General features: G+C 36.7%; 1 protein-coding gene across 6 annotated transcripts in view; it reads right to left on the bottom strand.

Moving 5' to 3' along the window:
* CC2D2B (coiled-coil and C2 domain containing 2B) overlaps positions 1–23498 on the bottom strand; it is a 95766-nt gene that overhangs the window by 51186 nt on the left and 21082 nt on the right. For 5 of the 6 annotated variants that reach the window (XR_014826660.1, XR_014826661.1, XR_014826663.1 and 2 more), the window contains 6 exons: positions 20617–20826; positions 15516–15613; positions 10318–10458; positions 5003–5111; positions 4424–4542; positions 2047–2224 (listed from right to left, as the gene is read on the bottom strand). Coding sequence is in view for 1 of the 6 variants with exons in the window: in XM_084994975.1 (XP_084851101.1) it covers positions 2047–2224; positions 4424–4542; positions 5003–5111; positions 10318–10458; positions 15516–15613; positions 20617–20826 (855 nt within the window). In the remaining 5 variants the exon portion in view is untranslated. The remainder of the gene's footprint in view (positions 1–2046; positions 2225–4423; positions 4543–5002; positions 5112–10317; positions 10459–15515; positions 15614–20616; positions 20827–23498) is intronic. The other variant, XR_014826664.1, reaches the window with a different exon arrangement.

Raw genomic sequence — 23498 nt, 5'->3', positions numbered from 1 at the left:
ATACTCAAATTGCAACAGAACAAAGGGTGGGGGGGGAATGTATACATGTAAGGATAACTTTTTTTTTTTTTTTTGTCTTTTTTTGTTGTTGTTGTTGTTGTTGTTGCTATTTCTTGGGCCGCTCCCGCGGCATATGGAGGTTCCCAGGCTAGGGGTTGAATTGGAGCTGTAGCCACCAGCCTACGCCAGAGCCACAGCAACGCGGGATCCGAGCCACGTCTGCAACCTACACCACAGCTCACGGCAACGCCGGATCGTTAACCCACTGAACAAGGGCAGGGACCGAACCTGCAACCTCATAGTTCCTAGTCGGATTGGTTAACCACTGCGCCACGACGGGAACTCCTGTAAGGATAACTTGATCCCCTTGCTGTACAGTGGGAAAAAAATAAATTAAAAAAAAAAGAATGAAAATGGGCATTGTACGTGGAGAAACGAGAATCTCAAGAACACTAAGGAGGAAACTGCAAGGACTTATGGGAAAAAACAAGCAGTTCTGTTTGGCTGAAGTGAAGAAAGAGTGAAGGGGAATGTAAAAAAAGTAAACTAGAAGTGTAGGTTAGAATCTGTTACTCTAGGGCATATAGATTTATTTATATTTGCAGCTGCTAATGGGCTGATTTACCCCTAGATAGATTCCTTTCTTCCCCTGCCTCTCAGTTTGTTAGGATCACGTACTAACTGATGGGATGATGAAGGATTCAAAATACACACTTATCCATTTGGGGAGGGGGGCAAATTTTATTTTATTTTTTTATTATAGTATGGTTGATTTACAATGTTGTGCCAATTTCTGCTGTACAGCAAAGTGACTCAGTTATACATACATATCCCAGGAGATCAGATATATAGTTCCTTGCACTATACAGTAAGACCTTGTTGTTTAGAGGGGGGCAGATTTTAAACTTTTAGTGGCTGGATTTTATATCACAAACTATTTTAGGTATAACAGTAGGAAAATACAGTCAGTATTTTTTTGAATGGGAATTTCAAAAGAGGTATATTTCAAGGTGATAGTAACTTGACAGGAAAGAGAAACGAAATGAATACAGCTTTTGATCAGGGATAGTACACTGTAGAAATAACTTTGATTTATATTTGTAATAAAAATCTTCTCCCCACACCTCAAACTTGACCTCACACTCACAAAAACAAATCTTTATTCTCTCCTGACTTTTCTTTCAGGTCTAGATGCAAGTTTAGCCATTAAGACTTCTTGTCTACATTCCTTTACCAACTCTAATTTTTCTCCATCATCCTATTTAATTCTTCCTTTGGAGCAGGATTCTTATGGTGGAGGTCTTTGGGCAGGGATCAGAGGTCTGCTGTCTGTGTGTTCTTTCATAAGATTCTTAAAGGGATCCAAAAATTTTTTAAATATGAACAAATACATCGAGAGACTGAAATCACCCATCAGGGCTGGGGCAACCTAGAGAAATCTTTCAACACTTACAATAGCTATACTACTCATAATTTTAACAATTCTCTTCTACCTCACTAATAAATGAATAATAATGCTGTACATGCAGTATTGGCACAAATTCTAGCAGGAAAGAATAGAAGTATTTAAAACAACTAGAAAGCAAATAATTTTATACTTACAGCATAAAAGATTATTGATGAATTATAAATATTTATACATATCTTTTTTTTTTGTCTTTTGTCTTTTCAGGGCCACACCCATGGCATGTGGAGGTTCCCAGTCTAGGGGTCCAATTGGAGCTGTTGCTGCCAGCCTACGCCAGAGCCACAGCAACACCAGATCCGAGCTGTGTCTGAGACCTACACCACAGCTCACAGCAATGCCAGATCCTTTAACTCACTGAGTGAGGCCAGGGATTGAACCCACAACCTCATGGTTCCTAGTCAGATTTGATTCTGCTGCACCAAGACGGGGACCCCCATATTTATAACTATCTTGTCTTTCCGTATAGATCAGTCACCTCTGAATATAAAAGAACTTATTACATTTAACAGTATTTAACAAGAAATTTAAAATTATGTATGGTATAAAATAAAGTACAAAATTAAATGACAAAGGCATACCTCCAAGCAAAGCGTTTCAGGCCAATATATTAACTGAATACTGAAAATTTGCTGAAACATGACTTTAAAATCAAACTGTAGGGGAGATACTGAAGTGCAAGAAACCTGTTTATCGTTGTATAATATTTTAATAAAATATTTAAGCTTCTGAATTTTGGCTCTCCTCTTTTGTTCATGCCTAAAATTAAACAAACCTTTAACAGACCCTTGAAAAGCAAACTAGATACAAAATATTACTCTTTTCAAAATATACCTCAACATGTTAAAATATGATCTTTTAGAGGACAAATGCTAACATTAAGCCCAATAATATTTGTCTATAAAGCTTCTCCTACTCAAATTTTTAAAAAATAGATATTTATTCAAAAATAGAAAAAGAACTAAGAGTAAGGTACTATAAATCATTCAGCCATTTATTTTACTAAATTATAACTTAAAGAGATTATGGTACTTACCCATTATAAGATGTCTTATGAGAAAACTGAGGGACTTAGGAATGGGTGTGGGGAGCTTGAATCAAGAATACAAAAGTACTGTCTAACTTTTAAAAGAAACGCACACACAGACACAGACAGTGCGTGCGTGCACATGTGTGCACACACACACACACACACACACATTTTCAATAACCTCAAGGAAGTGGCTCTAAGTCAAGGCTTGCTGTGTCCCCTTACAGGTCTCTGTGAATCTCTTTAGGCTTTAGGAAAATTGATCCATTCAATGATATGAAATTCTAAATATAATTTCATTCATCCATTCATTGGCTCACCCAACGAACATTTATTGAGTATCTTCTCAGATGAAAGACAACTGACCTAATGATGTTTAAAGATCTGATCTTGTTTTTCAGAAGGTAGAAGACTGGTTGAGAGACAAGCCCTAGGTTGAAACATAAAATGCCCTTCTGTTCTCCACCCTAATTATCCTATGGGCCTGAATCTCCTTGCTCCCAAATTTGCCCATCTTTTCTGTAACCTTTTCAAAGGATTATGGGACAAAAGATTGCTTACTCTTTCTATCTTCCTTTTGGCATTTTTTGACCTTCCTCCCAATTACCTTTAAAGAAAAGCTTAGTAAAATTTTTCCCTATATTGCCCTCTGAAAGTAGTTGAAATAATGACTTTATGAACTGATGAAGATATATGTTAATTTGGGATATTTATCTTCACAAAATCTTGCATTTTTCTTCACTTGTAAACTCTTTTTAACTTTTCTTTGATCCCTGTACTCCTTTCATCTCTATCCTTGACATCAGTATATTATTCTTTTCTAGAGAATCAATTCTTATTCAACTGGACATTTTAAATAGATAATAATAGCAATGCCACAGGATAGTAATAGCTTTGAAAAGATATAAAGCATCACATTTCCTTTTGTTTTGACCTCCACTAAGTTTTAGCCTAGACTTTCCAACACAAATATCTCCTCCTTTTCTTGCTTCTCTTTACTTCCAACTTCCATTTTATGGCTCCTATTCGCTTATCCTCATTTAGATGGTCCTTTTGCATGTGTGTCTTATACGGATAAACTATTTTGGCCCTTTTTGGAAGTAGGTGTAGAACAAATAAAACATTGCTTCACTACTGCACTTCTCTAGGCAGAAAGAAGGTAATGATTAATTTGCCTTTGAATCTGCTATTTATGCTCATTTAAAAATTTAACTATCTATTCATTCATTTAATGAACATGACTGCTTATTGGGCACCCACTGTCCCCCAACACTGTGCTCAATGATTCAAATTCACAGCACTCAAAGATGAACTGGTATGAAGTGTTCCATGGGACAGAGACGTTGAAAAGTTGTACCTAGCTCAGTGCTCAAATTGCCATATCCTCTTTAAGGCAGATGAGACACAAAGGTCTAGAGATGGGAGAAATGAGGACCGGCTTGATACCTGTTTATGCATGGATGTAGGGTGGAAATCTTTAAGCTCAAGGAAAAAGCCACAGCTGGGAAGAAAGGAAGTTTGCATTGTAAAGTAGAAAATTGCCCAGATGGCCCTTTCTATACAGAACACTTTCTATGGAAACCAGGGGGTCCTTTAACAAGCAAGGGTGACTATATAATCTTATTTGTTTTATAGTGGCTTTATATTCCACCGTCTCTACCTAAACAAAAACTACTACCCTAGCAAAACAAAAACCAATCATCAAACCAAACTGGTTTACATCATACCTCAGTCATGAATTAGACATGTGACCCCATTTATAAGATAAGGATAATACCATAGAGCTAGGGTGGCAATTAAAGGTGCAGATACATTTTTTAAACTTAGCAAAGTGCATGGCATAGGACACTCTCTCAAGAAATGTAATCTTATTAAAAACAATTAGTAGACAATACATAATGAAGAAATCATCCTTTAAAAACACTTACAGTGAACACCTAGATGAGTTTGTTATATCTGCTGTGAAAGAAAGCTGTGGCATCAAGGTAATTGGATTTATTCTTTCAGTATCTGTTTCTGCAAATTCTGAAGCTAAATATGAGAAGCTCTAGAAACAGAAAAACAAATATATAATTTATAATGTAGGTTTATTGCTTAAGACAGTTTCTTAAAATTAAAATTTTCTTATATTTGCCATTTTGTTGGGTAACTGCTAAAAATACCAAGATTTTCTATTCTACCAAACAAACATTTTAACTAATTAAAATGAGTTGAATGTTTTGTTTTGTTTCATTTTTTACTGTCTTTTGTCTTTTTAGGGCCACACCTGTGGCACATGGAGGTTCCCAGGCTAGGGGTCTAATCGGAGATGTAGCCACCGGCCTATACCACAGCCACAGCAACACCAGATCCGAGCCCCATCTTCAACCTACACCACAGCTCACGGCAACGCCGGATCCTTAACCCACTGAGCAAGGCCAGGGATCAAACATGCAACGTCATGCTTCCTAGTCGGATTTGTTTCCATTGAGCCATGATAGGAACTCCTTATTTTGCAATATAAATACCTCCTGTTTCTCTCCATTCTTAAATGCTTTTCCTTCAGTTATCTTCTCAGTCTCAGACATTTTTGACAGTTCCTCTTGTTTTTGTTCATCATATTTATTCATTTTCATCCTAATTAAAAACAAACAGAATTATTTAAAGCAGAACTAATGGAAATATTTGAGAGTTATTAGAGATCTTGCCAACACACACACATACACCACTCTCTCTCTCTCTCTCTTTCTTTTTTTTTTTTTTTTTTTGTCTTTTTAGGGCCTCACCCATGGCATATGGAGATTCCTAGGCTAGGGGTCAAATTCTAGCTGTAGCCACTGGCCTACACCACAGCCATAGCATGCCAGATCCAAGCTGTGTCTGTAACCTACACCACAGCTCACAGCAACGCCAGATCCCTAACCCACCAAGTGAGGCCGGGGATTGAACCTGCGTCCTCATGAATACTAGTCAGATTCACTTCTGCTGAACCACAATGGGAACTCCTATACCACAATCTCTTACAACAAATAATTTTACATCCTAAGGAAATTATCAATATGATAAACACATACATATGCATTTATATATTATATATATATATATAAAACTTCATAAGCATGTTGTCAGTTTTCACAAATTTCTCCCTACTCAGTGCATTTATCATTAGAGTTTTCAGCCCTTTATAAGGATATCAAGAAACCTTTTCTCTGATGAGAATAAGAAACTAAGGGGAATGGAAGATTTGAACTTAAGGATACAAACCATGCTTCCTCATTTTTCTTCCCCTCTCTCTTTTTTTTAATTTTAATTTTAATTTTTTTTGCCATTTTCTAGGGCTGCTCCTGCAGCATATGGAGGTTCCCAGGCCAGGGGTCCAACCGGTGCTGTTGCCGCCAGCTTATGCCACAGCTCACGGAAACGCCAGATCCTTAACCCACTGAGCAAGGCCAGGGATCAAACCCGCAACCTCATGGTTCCTAGTTGGATTCGTTTCCACCGCTCCACAATGGGAACTCCTTCCTCTCATTTTTTAAGCTGAGAGAACATGAGCATGTATAAGGGCAGGGTCACTACAGGGATATTAAACAGTAAATCACAGTTACACTCCTTGGGGTTTATGTATAAACAATAAATAGTTTACAACTTTACTACCACTACTAAAACTACCACAACTACCACCACCACTAACCACTACTACTGCTACTACTACTACTGCTACTGCTACCACCACCACTACTACTACCACCACAACCACCACTACTACTACCACAGCTACTACTGCTACTACTACTACCACTGCTACTACTGCTACCACCACCACCACTACTACTACTACCACTGCTACTACTGCTACCACCACCACCACTAACTACTACTACTACCACTGCTACTACTGCTACTACTACTACTATCACCACTGCTACTACCACCACCACCACCACTACTACCACTGCTACTACTGCTACTACTACTACTACCACCACCACTACTACTAATACTACCACTGCTACTACTGCTACCACCACCACCACTAACTACTACTACTACTACCACTGCTACTACTACTACTGTCACCGCTACTACTACCACCTTCACCACCACTACTACTACCACTGCTACTACTGCTACCACCACTACCACCAACTACTACTACTACCACTGCTACTACTGCTACTACTACTACTATCACCACAGCTACTACTACCACCACCACCACTAACTGCTACTACCACCACCACTGCTACTACTACTAACTAACTCTTACACTGTACTTACTAAGTACAGGCAATGTTCTAAGTATTTTACACATATTAACTCATCCAGTCCTCATGGCAATCCTATGAAGTAGTTATCATTACTATTCCTCTTCATTAATAGTCCAGAAAAACCCCAGTTATCTGGAATCCCTTCAGAAAATAATCGGTCTGGAAATGACTTTTCCTGATAGCTGGGATTTATTCTTTTCAGTACAAAGTTTAGTTTTTTATTTTTAATCTTTTAAAAAAGAGATTCTTTGATTAAATATTATATGCTCTGCAGGGAATACAAAATGGTGCAGCTGCTTTGGAAAACCATATGGCAGCTCCTCAAAATATTAAGCACTGAGTTACCATATGAGCCAGCTATTCCATTCCTAGGTACACACCCAAGAGAAATAAAAACATGTACCTGCACATGTGAGGAATAACTGTTAATAGGAAGACGGTTTCTGTTGGAGGGGTGACTAAAATGTTACAAAATGTTAACTGTGGTGATGGCTGCACAATGCTGTGAATATATTAAAAACCACTGAACTGTACGATTTAAATGGATGAACTATATGGTATGTGAACTATATCTCATTGTCATTTAAAAATGTCATATGCTTTTTGCCTTCTGAAGTAAGATATAGGGACTGTGATGTAGATATTACCTGTATGGGCTTGAGAGCAGACTACTTGTACTGAAAACCCAGACCCATTACTGGCACTATGAAATTTTGCTAAGTTACTTAGGTACTTTAGACCTTACTTTTCTCATCTGAAAATTGGGTTGTTATGAGAATTAAATGCACTAATTTATGTAAAGTTCTCAGTCCAGTGCTTGGAGCACAACATACACTCAGAAAATATTATTATTGTTTTTCTGATTCAGAGTGATCAATATGAACTTCAATTAACTTATTGTTTAGTCCATTGGCACTCAGACTTTGTCACACATTAAAACCTCCTGGGGATATTTTTAAAGCTCTCGATGCTCAGACCAAAGCTCACACCAATTAAATCATACTAGTGGGTTTTACCTCTCTCCCAGGTGATTCCAATGCACAGCATCTCAGGCAATATACAGTAGTTAGACAATATGTGTCTTAGCACCCGGAGTCCCTTTTTGAGGAGATTACTGAGACAGTGATCTTGGGTCCATAGCTTCCTCCTTTCCATTCAGTAGCTGTGGGAAATGGGATTTTCCTGCTTGTATAGCTTACACTTTGGGTATCTTTTTTTCTTTTTTGGCTGCACCAGCTTCCTGGGCCAGGGATCGAATTCGAGCTGCAGCTTCGAAATTATGGCCACAGCTGCAGCAATGCCAGGTCCTTAACCATGGCACCACAGCAGGAACTCTTTTCTTTTCTTTCTTTTTTTTTTTTTTTTAATTATTTTCCCACTGTACAGCAAGGGGGTCAGGTCATCCTTAGATGTATACATTGCAGTTACAGTTTTTTCCCCCACCCTTTCTTCTGTTGCGACATGAGGGAACTCTTTTCTGTATCTTTATTAAAGCCCCTTTGACAGTTATCTGGATCCCCTCCAGGTAAGTAGGAGCCTAACAGAGAACACAGGTGAAGAAAATACACAGGAATTTGAGTTCACTGTGCTATTTACCAGTGCTGTGGTTTGGGTTCGGTAGCCAAAATGTAACAAGGCTACTTACCCAGCCAGTTTCTCTAAGTTTAATGTAGCGTTGCTAACATTTGACAAGGAGAGTTTATTGCCTGAATGACTAGACAGGACTTTATCCTCAACTTCCTGTTATTTCATTCTCTCACGAACACGTCATAAAACCTGCTCTAGTTTCCCAATCAATAACCTCCATGTGCGGAAATCCGATGAACATTTTTAGTCCTGTACTTAACTGATACTTCAGAAGCATTAAACACTGTTAACCACTCCCTCCTATTTAAAATACTCCCCTTTCTTTGACTCTGTGGCAAAACACTCTACCTGGGGTTTCTCTGTTCCTTCTCTGGCTTCTCCTCCTCTGCCAAGGCATCCGAAACAGTTCTTCTACACAGCTCTCAGCCCTCTTCTCATCTCATCCTTTGTCCTCTAAGCAATTCTATTCACACTCCCAGCTTCAATTACTATTACTCTGCTAGAGAATCCACGTTTTTCTTTCTAGCACAAACCATACATCCAGCTGCCCATTCAATTGCTTTATTTAGGGATATCTCAAAAGTTTATCAAATGCAGTATGCCCAAAGTCAAATATATGAAGAAAAGATCACCTCGGCTCAGTGTTTAGGTCCCAGATCTTCTTGTCATAAGTACTGACTTCCCCATAGGCCTGGATACAAGCTTATTCAGTTAGGTTCACAAGGTGAAGGCTTGTGATGAGATCGCTGATGATAAAGTTGGCCAGGAAACAGAGTTCCCAGAAGTGCCTTCAATCAGCTTTTCTAATTGATCAGAATGATACTTGGCTCAAGCCAAATGCCCCATTTTAGGGTAGCTGGGGCTGGCTAGTCTGACTGGGGCCAACTTCATCACTGACATTGTGGGGTTTAGGTTCAGAAGTCCACAAAGCAATCTGGAGAGCCAAGGCCAAGCCAAAGTCCCCTGGGAAAGGTGAATTCATTAAATGAGGAAGAACACAGGCAAAGGGCCTCAGGTGGGACTGGAGTTTCTTAGAATAAGAGTAGGTGGTGAGCAGGTATGTTGGTCCAAGGCTACTGTTCTAAATAAGCTTATGGCATCTGTGGCTCTCCTTTTCTGAAGAGGGGTTCCTAATGCATGGGTGTATTAGACTGGTTTAAACGATGAGAGGCAGGTCAGCAAGTGTATGTGAATTTGGGAGTCTAAGATAAAGGTCCATGCTGGGTTAGGTTTAGAAACTCTCAGAAGCACTTTTGTTAAAAACTATTAAAGCCGGGAAAAAGTCAACAAAGTTAAATATCTTTAATTGCCTGAAATTACAATAATGATTTACAGTTTTGAAAAACAAAAGACCCAGGAAAAAGGATTTAGGAGCAAACTGTTGGTTCACAAACAGCTTAAGTGATTAACAAGAAAGGTTTTTAATTTGTAACTATCTCTTCAACTACATATGTTTCTAGGATCTCTATGTTCCACCTGGGAGTAGGATTGCTAAATCTATGTTTATAAGAAACTGCCAACCTGTTTCCAAAGTGGTTGTACCATTCTGCATTTCCACCAGAGTTCCTGTTGCTTTGCCAACATTTGTTCCTGTCTTTTTTCTTCCCTTTCTCTCCCCTCCCCTCCCCCTCCCTTTCTTCCCTTCTTTTTTTTTTTTTGATTTTAGCCATTCTAATAGGTGTACAGTATATCCCACTGTAGTTTTAAATTACATTTCTCTATTGACATGACATAATGTTGAGCATCATTTCATATATTCATTTGCAATCCACATGCCTTCTTTAGTGAAGTATCTGTTCAAATCTTTTGTTCATTTTTAAATTAAGCTCTTATTAAGTCATAAATATTATTCATATATTCAAGATACAAGTCCTTTCTTACTACATCAAGTAGTTGACTAGTTTCTGGATTTGCTCCCAGTACTATGAATTCCCAGTTATTCGTGGGTTGTTCCAAGGGACACCTATAAGGATAAGGCAGCTACTCACCTTTGAAACTGTAACTTGATCGGGGTGCTTGTAAACCCTTGCCGTTGTCGAAGGGATTTTATCTGTTTCCAAGTCCGTAATATGCTGTGTAGTAGGGAGAAGTCCCTTTCCTTTTCTAAGTCATAGAGCTGTTTTGTATTACTATGATAATAATATTAGATTAAAAATATGTTAGCAGACTAGAACCAGAAGCCATTAAATATAGCCTAGAAGAAAGGATTCTGGACCTTTCACTAAATCTTCTGGACCCCTCACCTTTTTTTTTTTTTTTTTTGACACTTTATCCACATCTCGATATAGAGAATGAAATTCCACTTAGAGGTTCATACCTCTATTACTTACAGATTTTTTACCATTCAAAGTGCCCTGCTAATATTCATGTATTTCCAGATTTTCTGGACATTCTTTAGTGTATTCATTACACTTTTTCATATTAACAATTAAAAGCATTGCTTCAAATTTAGGTATACTTTGCCTGATAGGGTACTGAGCAGATTATTTGGATACTGAAGTAATGTATTATCTAAAGATGCTTATTCTGGTTTCTTGACTTTGCATACACACTACAGTATGGCAAATTACCCTGACTGCTTTTCTTTTTTCTTTTTTTCTTTTTCAGACTGCACCTTTGGCATATGGAAGTTCCCAGGCTAGGGGTCGAATCAGAGCTGCAGCTGCCAGCCTATACCACAGCCACAGCAACACAGGATCTGAGCTGTGTCTGCGACTCATACCACAGCGTATGGCAATGCTGGATCCTTTAACCCACTGAGGGAAGCCAGGAATTGAACCCACATCCTCATGGCTACTAGTCAGGCTCCTTACTGCTGAGCCATAATGGGAACTTCCTGATTGATATTCTAACGTCAAATCATCCTTGCATTTCTGGAATGACCTCGACTTAGCTATATTATTTGATAAAATTCTATTTAGCATATTTATATCCATGTTCATGAATGAAATAGGGTTGCAATATTTTTTGCATTACTAGGCTTCAATTTCAAGGATAAGACAGTTTCATAAACTGAGTTGAGAATGGGATCCCTTTTTTTACTTTTTGGAAGAGTTTATGAAAAATAGAAGTTATCTTTAAACTAAAGGTTCTCAAACTTTATTGTGCTTTAGAATCACATGAAGGGTTTGTCAAACACAGATCTGCAGGCCTTAACACCAGAGTTCCTGATTTAGTAGGTCTGTAGGTAGACATGATAATTTGCATTTCTAACAGGTTTCCAGGTAAATTGAAGCTATCAGTATGGGGACCACACTTTGAGACTCACTGCTTTAAATGTTCTACAGTATTCTAGTTTAGTCCTCTGAGCCTGGAGTTTTCTTTGTAGAAAGGTTTCAAGTTACTGGTTTGATTTCTTTAACAATTACTGAACTACTTAAGTATTTTTCCCCTTCTTTTACCATTTCTTGTATATATTCTGGAGTTGTATTTTTATAGATATTTGTCCTTTCCATGTAAATGTTCACATTCTTTCGCATTAAGTCATTTAAACTATACAGTATCTGCAGTAATGTCCCCTTTCTTGATATTAAATAATGTACATTTGTGCTGTTTCTTTTTCTCTTGATCAGCTGTTAGAATTTATCAATTTTTATCAGACATCTGGATTTGTTGACTCTTATCCTACCTTTCTTACTAATTTCTGTTCTCTTTCTTTCTTTCTGTCCTTTTTCCTAACTTGCTGAGAAAGATACTTAGCTCATTCATTTTCAAACTTTCTTTTTCTCTAACATATGTGTTAAAATAAACAAATTTTCCTCTGAGAACTATTTTAGCTGTATCTCACAAATTTTGATATGTAGTTTCAGTAAATTAAAAAAAATCTTCCAATTATCATTATGACATCTTCTCTGACAAATAAATTATCTAGATATGTACTTCTTAATTTCCAAACATATAGCGATTTCCCAGCAATATTTTGGTATTTCTGTATTGGACTTCGGCATTGAATGATTTAAATGCTTTGAATATATTGAGACTCCGAGATTTATTGAAATAATATAGGATCAACTTTTATAAATGTTCTTCCATGTGTTCTGGAAGAGTGGTATTTTGCAGTTGTTGGCTGCAAAATTTTATATATGTGTCAGTTAAGTCAGAGAAAGATAACATATATGTGGAATCTAATAAAAATGATACAAAAGAACTTATTTATAAAACAGAAACACACTCACAAATTTCAAAGCAAATCTTATGGTTTCATTTGTGAAACCATCGGGGGAAGGGGAGAATTGGGAGGGTGGGAATAACACATACACACGACTGTACAGAATGATGATTAACAAGAACCTACTGTATAGCACAACAAAATCTACTCAATAGTTTGTAATAACCTATATGGGGAAAAATAATAGATACATTTATATTCAAGACTAATTCACTTTGAGGTATATCTGAAACTAATAACAACATTGTAAGTCAACTATACTCCAATAAAATTTAATAAAAACTATAAAACAATTAAGTCAAGTTTATTAATCATGTTGTTCAAATCTTCTGTCCTCAGATCTTTTGGCTTCCTTGTTCCATCAGTTACTGAGAAGAGTATGTTAAAATTGCCCAATATGTTTGTGAATTTTCTATTTCTCTTTGCATTTCTGTCAAATTTTGCTTTCTATATTTTGAAGCCATATTATTATATGCATATACATATATAATATGCATATACATACATACATGTGAATTAAACCATGTATTTTGATGTGGCCTTTTAGCTTTAGTCAAGCTTCATGCCTTAAAGATCTATTTTACCTTATATTAACATAGCTTTGCCAGCTTTTTTTGTTAGTATTATGTGGCATATTTTTTTTCATTATTTTGTTCTCTAACTTTCTGTATCCTTATGGTCTAGATAAGTCTCTTAGCAAATAACATATGATGGATTAATTCAATTATTCTAATCTAGTCTAGATAAAAATGGATCACTTATTTAACTCCACCATTTTCTTTTATGCTTTTCCCTTGTCTCATCTGTTTCTATATTACTTTTTCTCTATTTTTTTTTACCTTATTTTAGATTGGTTGAATATTTTTTATTATCCCATTTTCCTCTTCAGTTGATTTAGAAGCTAGATTTTTTATTCTCTTCCTTTAGAGGTTATAAGCTAAAATTTTTAAGTCCTTGATTTATCAACATCTAATATTAAGCTTTACCTTCACTCTCCTCCTGGTCAATGGAAGTATCTTTAGTTATATTTACCCTTTTCCATCCTTTACTCCATTCTAGGAGTTTTTAATATTTTTTTTTTCTATTAGGAGGACCTTCATTATAGGAAAATTTTTACTTTAAAACATTAGAACAGCTCATTTGAACATCATCCTCAATGTCTTACTGATCTTTGTATTCTTAGCTTTGCCCTAGCATATAAGAATTGATCAATAAAGATTTTTAGAATTAATGGATAAATGATTATTATTATTATATATGAGCACAAACTTTTCTGCTATAATCTTTTTATTTTATTTTTTATATATATAATGATTTGTATTTTTTTCCATTACAGCTGGTTTACAGTGTTCTGTCAATTTTCTACTGTATAGCATGGTGACCCAGTTACACATACATACATACGTTCTTTTTTCTCACATTATCATTCTCCATTATAAGTGACTAGACATAGTTCCCAGTGCTACACAGCAAAGGCAATAGTCTTCATCTATTAACCCCAAGCTCCCAATCCATCTCACTCCCTCCTCCTCCCCCTTGGCAACCACAAGTCTATTCTCCAAGTCCATGATGGCACAAATGAACCTTTCCACAGAAAAGAGTTCCTAATATTTTTAACTCTTTCTGTATTTTTATACCCTATAGACAGCATTCCATCATTACATGATCGTTTCAGAGACTTACCCACATATTTACCACTCTCTCTGCTCCTCAATTCTTCCTTACTTGCTCTGTGTTCCTTATGTAAATGACTGTTCTTTGCCTTAAATTTTAGTTAGTCTTATAATACTAGTTTATTGTTTTATAAATAGTGATGGCTTCTATTCATTTGTTTATTCATTCATCCAACTGAGTGCTCACTGTGTGCCAGTACTTGTAAAAGGCATATGTCAACTTCCTCTAGTAGTACTGTTTGCATTTAACTAGGGTATTCTAGGAAACCAATTATTTAAAACAACTTTCCTCTAGTGATTAAGAGTTTGTAGAAAGTTTCAGGTAATGGGCAGGGAGTCAGAAAAATTCTTTAACTATCAAATCACTTTCATGGTTATCATATCTTTGTGCATAGCTTAACTTTCTACCCAATAAGTACCTCCCAGAGAGCTTTCCTGTTTTTGGAGATTCCTTGAGACATAATCATGTGTTGTCTTGACATTATTTTTCCCATTATTTTATGCCTTCCTAACTTCTCTTCCGAATTACTCTGTTAGCCAATGGTTCCCAATTTTTAGGCCATGTTTTATTTTTATAGGGGTCCTTAACTCTATATGCTCTTTGAGTACTGTCCTTAGATTTAATTAAAAATATATCTTGCACATATGTATATGTGGGCCAATTCTCAAACATACCAAATACTTGAGATAAATATAATCCAAGTGAACTGAAAGGTATTAGTAAACTCAGTAGTTTTTAATCAACATGGTTTTTTTTAAATAAATGAATAGTAAAACTACAATTACTTTCACGTGGCCCTTTTGTGAAATATTTTTACACAAAAATGTATCTTTACAAAAGGTTGGAACCATTTCCATAATTGCTTAAAGAGTAAGGATCTTCAGCAATTCCACTCCTAGTATACACTTGGAAAAAATGAAAAATCTAATTCAGAAAGATACATGCACCCTAATGTTCAGAGCAGCACTATTTACAATAGCCAAGACATGGAAACATGATCAGCTTAAGAAGTATAGTGCTGCTATAGTGGAATATTACTCGGCCATAAAAAAGAATGGAACATTGCCATTTGTGGAAACTTTTGGACCTAGAGAATATTTTGCTTACTGAAGTCAGATAAAGAAAGACAAATACCATAAGACCTTACTTACATGTAGAACTAAAAAATAATATAAATGAATCTATACACAAAACAGAAACATACAGACATAGAAAAGAAACTTAGAACATACATGTATACATGTCATTTTCTTATTTTACATCTTCCATAGCATTGTACAATAGTTTATCTAAAGAAGTTACTTAATAAATGCTTGATGAATACATGAATGGCCTAAAACTTACCTTATCTGCCAATAATAATCCTGTAAAGATTTTCTGGTCAGCTGACTTATTTTCAAATTTTCATTTGCTAATTTGGTAGCATCTGTCAGTGCTTTAAGCTACAACAAATAAAAGAGCTTTTTTGGTACATTTTATCCACTTGTTACTATCCTATTTACCCGTCAGTCTAGGTATGTGCAGCAGAAGTACAAGTATATAACTTTTGGGGTATTACTATCTTGTCTTCCAAAATATATTTCATAAAAGCGCCCTGGAGCAGAACTGAGAAGAACCTCAATATTTGTCTAAGAAATAAATGTTATGCCTTGAAATTTCTAGGTAATCAGTTTATCAATTAATATGAAAAAATGGCAATCAATCGAGATGGCATATTGAGCACAGGTTACAGGAAATCCCATGGTTATAGAAAAGATATCTATCTTTATCCATATCCACTGCCATCATCACAACCATATCTACATACGTATTTATGATTATATCTCCATCTATATATCTCTATAAAAGAATAAATGCATAAGATAGGAAAACAAGTAAAATCAACAAAATATACTGAGCAAAGCACAAAACGAGATAACTATCCACAGAAAAATAAAACCAGAAGAAATTATGCCCTAAAATGTGCAGAAGTCTGTCAGTGAGGGACAGTTTGTTGGAACTCCAAGACTAGAGTCAAATGATATAAACTTTTACTTGAAAACATAAGAGAAGACCTCAACAAACATGAAGACATACTACATTCCTGGATGAGGAAATATAATTTTTAATAAATATAAAATGTCTTTCAAAATTCATATAATAATATAATGCAATTACAATAAAAATGGTAATAGGATTTTTAAATAGAAGTTAACAAGCTAATTCTAAGGTTCATCTGGAATATCAAATCTATAAGAATATGCAAAAGTATCCTAGGGAAAAAAAACAATAAAAAGGCACTTGTTTTTGTATATCATAATTTAATAATTAAATATAGTCATTAAAACAGGGTAGGACTAGACAATATGTCAGTGGAATACAGTTTCCTTAAGCAAACCTATGTAAATATGTGAATCCAGCTTAGTAAAGACAGGATTTTAAATCAGTCAGAAAATTATGATGTTTAGATATCAGGCTAATCTTTGGGGAAAAAGAAATAGAGTTGGAGCCCAACCTCACAAGACACAAGACAAACTGCAAACAGAATTAAAAGCTATAATTAGACACACACACACACACACACACACACAAACACACACACACACTATATTATTAGAAGAATATATAGAAAGACATCTTTATAATTTTGGTCTTCCAGACACTATTGATTGCCCTTGAATGCTCACTTCTCTTGGTTGGCAGAACTCCAATTTTGTTCAATTGCCCAATCTCCATTTATTTCAGAGGTAAACCCTTATTAGTCTAGCCATCTGTAGCAACTTTATTCTTCTCACTAGTGACTGGTCTAGGCATAATCATGTTATATAATTCTAGCCAATGAGACATGAGGGGCAATCTTTTGAGGTGTGGGGGAAGGTTGGTGAAGGCTTTAAGTGAGACTCTAGGCTGCATATTCTGTGTCTGGTCAGCATGCCTTCAACTGGAGTAGCCACTCTGTTCTTTCCCATAAGAGAAGCCAACCAAGTCAATTTGCTGAAGATAAAGATTAGAAAGAGAGAAAAGGAGTTCCCGTCGTGGCGCAGTGGTTAACGAATCCGACTAGGAACCATGAGGTTGCGGGTTCGGTCCCTGCCCTTGCTCAGTGGGTTAACGATCTGGCGTTGCCGTGAGCTGTGGTGTAGGTTGCAGACGCAGCTCGGATCCTGCGTTGCTGTGGCTCTGGCGTAGGCTGGTGGCTACAGCTCCAATTCAACCCCTAGCCTGGGAACCTCCATATGCCGCGGGAACGGCCCAAGAAATAGCAACAACAACAACAACAAAAAGACAAAAGACAAAAAAAAAAAAAAAAAAAAAAAAGAAAGAAAGACAGAAAAAAGCTAGGGTTGTTGATGATATTGTTGAGCCACCAAATTAACCAACTCTATAGCTGCCCTAACTTGGGACTTTTGATACAGTTTGAGAAAGAGTTTTCTGTGAATTGTAACCAAAGGTATACTGATTGATAGAAATCTAGGAAGACTTTCTAAGTGAACAACAAAGCCTAAAATCCCCAAGGCAAAAAAACTGACAAGATTTGACATCATAAAATTTTAAATACTGGAGTTACAGTCATGGTTCAGCTGAAACGAATATGACTAGTATCCATGAGGACGCAGGTTCAATCCCTGGCCTCACTCAGTGGGTAAGGATCCAGCACTGCCATGAGCAATGGTGTAGGTCATAGATGCGGCTCAGATCCGGCATTGCTGTGGCTGTGGCAAAGACCAGCAGCTACAGTTCCAATTAGACCCCTAGCCTGGGAACCTCCATATGCCGTGGGTGCACCCCCCCACCAAAAAAGACCAAAAAATTTTTAAATATTTCCAAGAGATAAAAAAATAAAGTTAAAAAGAAAGTAACAGGATAGGGTTAATATATATATATATATTTTTTAATTCAAAAGACACATATCATTGTATGGACTTATATCTTCTGTGTGTGTGTGTGTGTGTGTGTGTGTGTGTGTGTGTGTGTATGAAAACTCTTGTAATTAGTTAAAGATAAATAAAGCTACAGAAAAATGGGCAAATAATATCAACTTTTGGTAAGGCTCTGGGAAGTGTGCTCTCTCCTGTACTGTCAGTGGAAATTCAAACTGAAAAAACTTTTTGCAAAGGCAATTCATCACTCTTTAATAAAATTTAAACTTCATGCACCTTTACCTTTGACCAAGAAATTTCACTTTTTTTTTTTTTTTGTCTTTTTGTCTTTTGTTGTTGTTGTTGTTGTTGCTATTTCTTGGGCCGCTCCCGCGGCATATGGAGGTTCCCAGGCTAGGGGTTGAATTGGAGCTGTAGCCACCAGCCTACGCCAGAGCCACAGCAACGCGGGATCCGAGCCGCGTCTGCAACCTACACCACAGCTCACGGCAATGCCGGATCCTTAACCCACTGAGCGAGGCTAGGGATCAAACCCGCAACCTCATGGTTCCTAGTCGGATTCGTTAACCACTGCGCCACGACGGGAACTCCAGAAATTTCACTTCTGACTCTACCCTACAGAAGTTTTCAAATGTGTGTTCAAATATACATGTACAAGGATTAATTACATGTACATTGTTTAATTATTTATAATCATAAAAGATGGAAATGACCTAAATGTTATGAATGGGAAGTGATTAAGCATATTAATATACAGGTATATATGGGTCCATGTACAGTGATATGAGAAAGCTTCAAGATGCAGAATTAATTTTTAAAAACCAAGTTACCAAATAATATATATGGAAGATCCAATTTATGTTAAAAACCATCACGGCTTATGTATATACAGAGATACATGGAAAAAAGAACTTTCAGGCTGTAGTTCAAACTATAAGGTTGTAGCTGAGGTGAAGATTAAGTAGGGCTTTCATATGTTAAGACTTCTATACTTAAATCTTTTCCAATACAAATGTAAATCTTCAAATCTTAAATGTAAACTTCAAATCTTAAATCTTTTCCAATACAAATGTATTCCTGTATTGTCTATGTAAAAAAAAAAAAAAAAAAAAAAAAAGAGGGAAAAATAGCAGAATTGAAGAAAAGTAAAAATCACTAAGAAATTACTTTTGTCTCCCAAGAATTAACAAAATAGGGGAGTTCCCGTCGTGGCGCAGTGGTTAACGAATCCGACTAGGAACCATGAGGTTGCGGGTTCGATCCCTGCCCTTGCTCAGTGGGTTAACGATCCGGCGTTGCCGTGAGCTGTGGTGTAGGTTGCAGACGTGGCTCGGATCCCGCGTTGCTGTGGCTCTGGCGTAGGCCGGTGGCTACAGCTCCGATTCAACCCCTGGCCTGGGAACCTCCATATGCCGCGGGAGCGGCCCAAGAAATAGCAACAACAACAAAAAAAGACAAAAGACAAAAGACAAAAAAAAAAATAATAATAATAATATTTTAAAATGTTACAAATGATCCCCAAATGTTGTTTTATACAGAGAGCCATGCTACATGAAAAATGAATGTAGAGGTTTTTTTAATGTACAGTAATAGATAGTACTCTAGTGAAATAAAATTGATATTGCTAGGTCAGACTTCAAAGATTATACATTACTGTTGGAAAATTGTCTATTAAGTAGAAATCTATAAATCAAATCACTTTTCAATCACCTAGATCTTAATTTCAAAGTTGGTTCCTTCATTCGCAAAAGTAAACTAAAAGTTAGAATACTCAATATTTGCCTTAGGAAATATTCTGACATTATTAATGCATGTTCTTCATCCATTAAGTTCTCTCACACAATTGCTACATGAAAATTCAATCAAATGATTTAAGTCCTGTGGGTTCAGCACTTGTATTCTTAAAAAGAGATATATTAAGGTACAATTCATTTCTAGCTTATTGGAATGTCTTGGTAAATCTGTCAGGCCTGAATACTTAACTAAATACCTCGCTAAATATTTATTCTTAAAATGTATTCATTAGTTGAATAAGACCTATCAAAATATCGTTTTAGAGAGAATACTAGTTAACAAAACGCTCATATAGGATTTTCTGTTGTGGCTCAGTGGAAACGAATCCTACTGGGATCCATGAAGATGCGAGTTTTGAGTCCTGGCCTCACTCAGTTGGGTTAAGCCTCTGTAAGCTATGGTGTCGGTCACAGATGTGGCTCGGATCCCTGTGGCGTAGGCTGGCAGCTGCAGCTCTAATTCAACCCCTGGCCTGGGAACTTCCATATGCCACTGGAGCTAAAAAGCAAAACAAAACACAACAAAACACAAAAACTCATATATCAGAAACAGCTACAGAGTTTAAATGAGAGATACAAATTCATAAAAACAATCAGTGGATACTCTGATTTCTCTTCAGACTTCATGTCCCCTTCATGATGCCATTAGATAACTTTGTATTCATCATTCTCAGACTAAGAGTAAATGCCGTGGGAAAATACTTTAGGATAGCCTGCTCTGTACTAGGAAGTCTGTTTCCTCCCTCAACATTAACGTTTCAGCTCTGTAAATATAGTGAAAGTCATTCTCACCTTCTCATACAGCAGCTGAGTTAAATTCTGTTGCTGCCTGTCTTGAAAACACTCATAAAGTTGGAGCAGCCTGGCACATAATACTTGTTCTTGATTGAAGAGAGGGTGATGACTGAATTGCAAACCCACAATGTTGAGATCTAAATGATACATTTCCCCTTGACCTTCCATTTTGTTCCTAACAGAGATTTCTAGGTCAGATTTCACTGCCTTTTAAAGAAAAATATTTACGCAATGTTAATTTGATTTATTTCTTTTGAAATTAGAAGGAACTGCTTATAAAAATAACATGTTAACTGTAATAAAATTAAGAGATACAGAAAAAGCAAAGAACAACTGTTTGCTCCTTCTTCCTTGAAATTGATTATAGCCCTTTATTTCATAAAATGTATTCATATTGCAGTGTTTCAATTATCTTGCCATAAATTACTGTCATCTTACCTTACTGTTGTGTAGAGGTTGAACTTTCAAGTTATAAGCCCCAAAATAATTTCCCATAGGAAAGCTATGACAAATGGTGTTTGGAACCGGTGGGACAATAGTTCACTATGTGATGATCTAATAGTCATCTGTGGCCAGAGGTAAGTGGCAAATCCTCATAAAAACATTGTTCCTAAGTGATCACATTGGTAATCCCCAGGAAAGTTCCCTGGAGGTGACTGGACTCTTTAAGCAAATCCTACCTTATAAGGAGATCATCTTTCTTTATACATGAGACTGCCTCCGTTTATATACCAGATTGCCCCTAAATCAGTTGAAGTTTGTAGGCCTTAGATTATATTCAAATCAATTTAACCATGTTGTAGTACCCTACTTTTAATTTAAGCATATATGTTTGAATATGGATGCAGATGGTTTTTAGTGATGTAATTTGAGAAGGCTAGTGGGTTACTTAGCACATACAGCCTAATTCATGAATGCCTCGCCATGATAGGAGTCATGACAGCATCTACCTATAAAAAAAAAAAAGAGCATAAGCCCTTTCCCTAGATCAGTCTGCAGCAGCAGAGCATACTTTCCAGTCTGTGCCATTTGCTGCCTCCGGCAGCTATTACGCCTGCTGTTACACTGAAAAAAACTGCTGTTGCACCCTTGACCTGGTGTGGCATATCCAGTACTTCTCAAGGACTGTAGGTCACCAGTATGATGCTTACATTTCTCCCTCCCTCCTCTCTCCTGAGTCAGGAATCCTCTCCTCTTTCCTCATTGGGTTGAGAAGAAACAAGAGATTAGTCATAAAGCTTGTTTCTATTTTATCCTTCTCCTATAAGTGTCTATTTTCAGTGTAAAGACCAACTCAGAGGGGGAAACCCACACTTAATTCCACATATAAAATTTAGTAATCAGTAGTAATTGGTCATGAACCAGGTAAAACTACAAAGGAAATAAACAGTTTCAGTTTTAAACAACCAAATGACAAATGAATAATTTTGGAAATTAAAGTGGTTAAGTTAGAGATGCCTGTTTTGTTAAGCAGATTTAGCACAGGATAAACAACTGCGTAACTTGCTTTGAGTTTCTATTGGAATAACACAAGCCTCTGCCCTTGGTCTTGCCCTACTCAGCACTACTGACTGCAGTGCACAGAAACTAGAGGAAGATAGCTGAGATCATGGAAAAACCTAACAATGGTCAAAGGAAGTAAGTTTAGACTGGACAGCAAAAGCTAAAGGTAAAAGTAAACTTCAACTATTTGAAGAGCTGTCACATAAGTGAAGTAGTTCATGAGTTCCTTATGGCCCACGTCAAAAGAGCAGTAGTGATCCAGGAGGGAGATTTTAATTCAACACAGAAAACAAACAATTCAAATGGGATAATACTGAAGTTCTCTTGGGAGATAGTAAGCTCTATGATACTGGTTAAAAGCAGAAGTTGACTGAGGGGATTAAGTGACCTTCTAGAACTAAGTAATTGTGTTAGACCATAAACCAAAGATCTAGGTAACAGTGAATCAGGAACCAGATGAAAGCACAAAAACATCCAAGCTGACGACACATTTAAGGTCTAGGTAAATATATAAGAGGAGTGCTGGAAGAGGGAGTAAAGGGCATAGCCAAATGCGTAGGCAAAACCAGTCAATGAAAAACAAGCAAATAAGACCTGAGGTATGACAGGGCATTAAAGCTGGCAGAGGCAACGGCAAAGAGAAGACTTTGATACTCAGACAGCTATTATCTCTGCTTCAGTTGCCTTTGCATTTCTTTTATTCAGGTGAGAAATCCCAAACATACCTTGCCTCCATGGCTGGCTGAGCAGAGTAAAAAATATGGTGAAGATAGAAGGAAAAGGCAGGCACAAGCATTTGTCTGACACAAATTCCAAAACGTTGCCTGTTAAGGATGCAGCTACAGAATGAATTTTAATACTCAGTTTACATCCTTGGTGAAGTGACATTTACATTTATTCCCAACTCTAATAAGAATCCATAAAGTAGTGAAATTAGCTTGGATGAAGCTAGAACGCACTGGAGGAAAAGTTACTTGATCAGCCCAGTGGTTTCCCACTTGAGATTCTAGATGGTTACAAATGTTAATCTGAATAGTGTTTGATGTTTCTCTAAAAATTATATTTCTGCATTTACTTATCATCTCTTTGTTCATTCATTCCTTCAGACACTCATGCATTCATTCATTCAACAAACTGCCATTGTTTCAAGGACCTCTTTCCCCAAGAACACTGGTCTCAGATAATTATGTTAAAATATCTGTGCTATATATCTTGAGCAAAATTTAAATAAAACACACTGTTACCATCATAAAGTACAAAAGTTATGCCAGGTCATATATCCGGACAAAGCTCTACTTAAAAGAGACACATGCACCCGCATGTTCACTGCAGCACTATTCACAATAGCCAGGACATGGAAACAATCCAAATGTCCA

Source organism: Sus scrofa, chromosome 14, assembly GCF_054392235.1.
Source record: "Sus scrofa isolate SSC_HxYL_T2T_F1_AM1 chromosome 14, Sscrofa_HxYL_maternal_Yorkshire_Landrace_v2.0, whole genome shotgun sequence".
In the NCBI taxonomy this organism is placed as follows: Eukaryota; Metazoa; Chordata; class Mammalia; order Artiodactyla; family Suidae; genus Sus; species Sus scrofa.
Note: the sequence above shows the minus strand (reverse complement) of the source record. Positions and strands in the feature narration are given on the sequence as shown.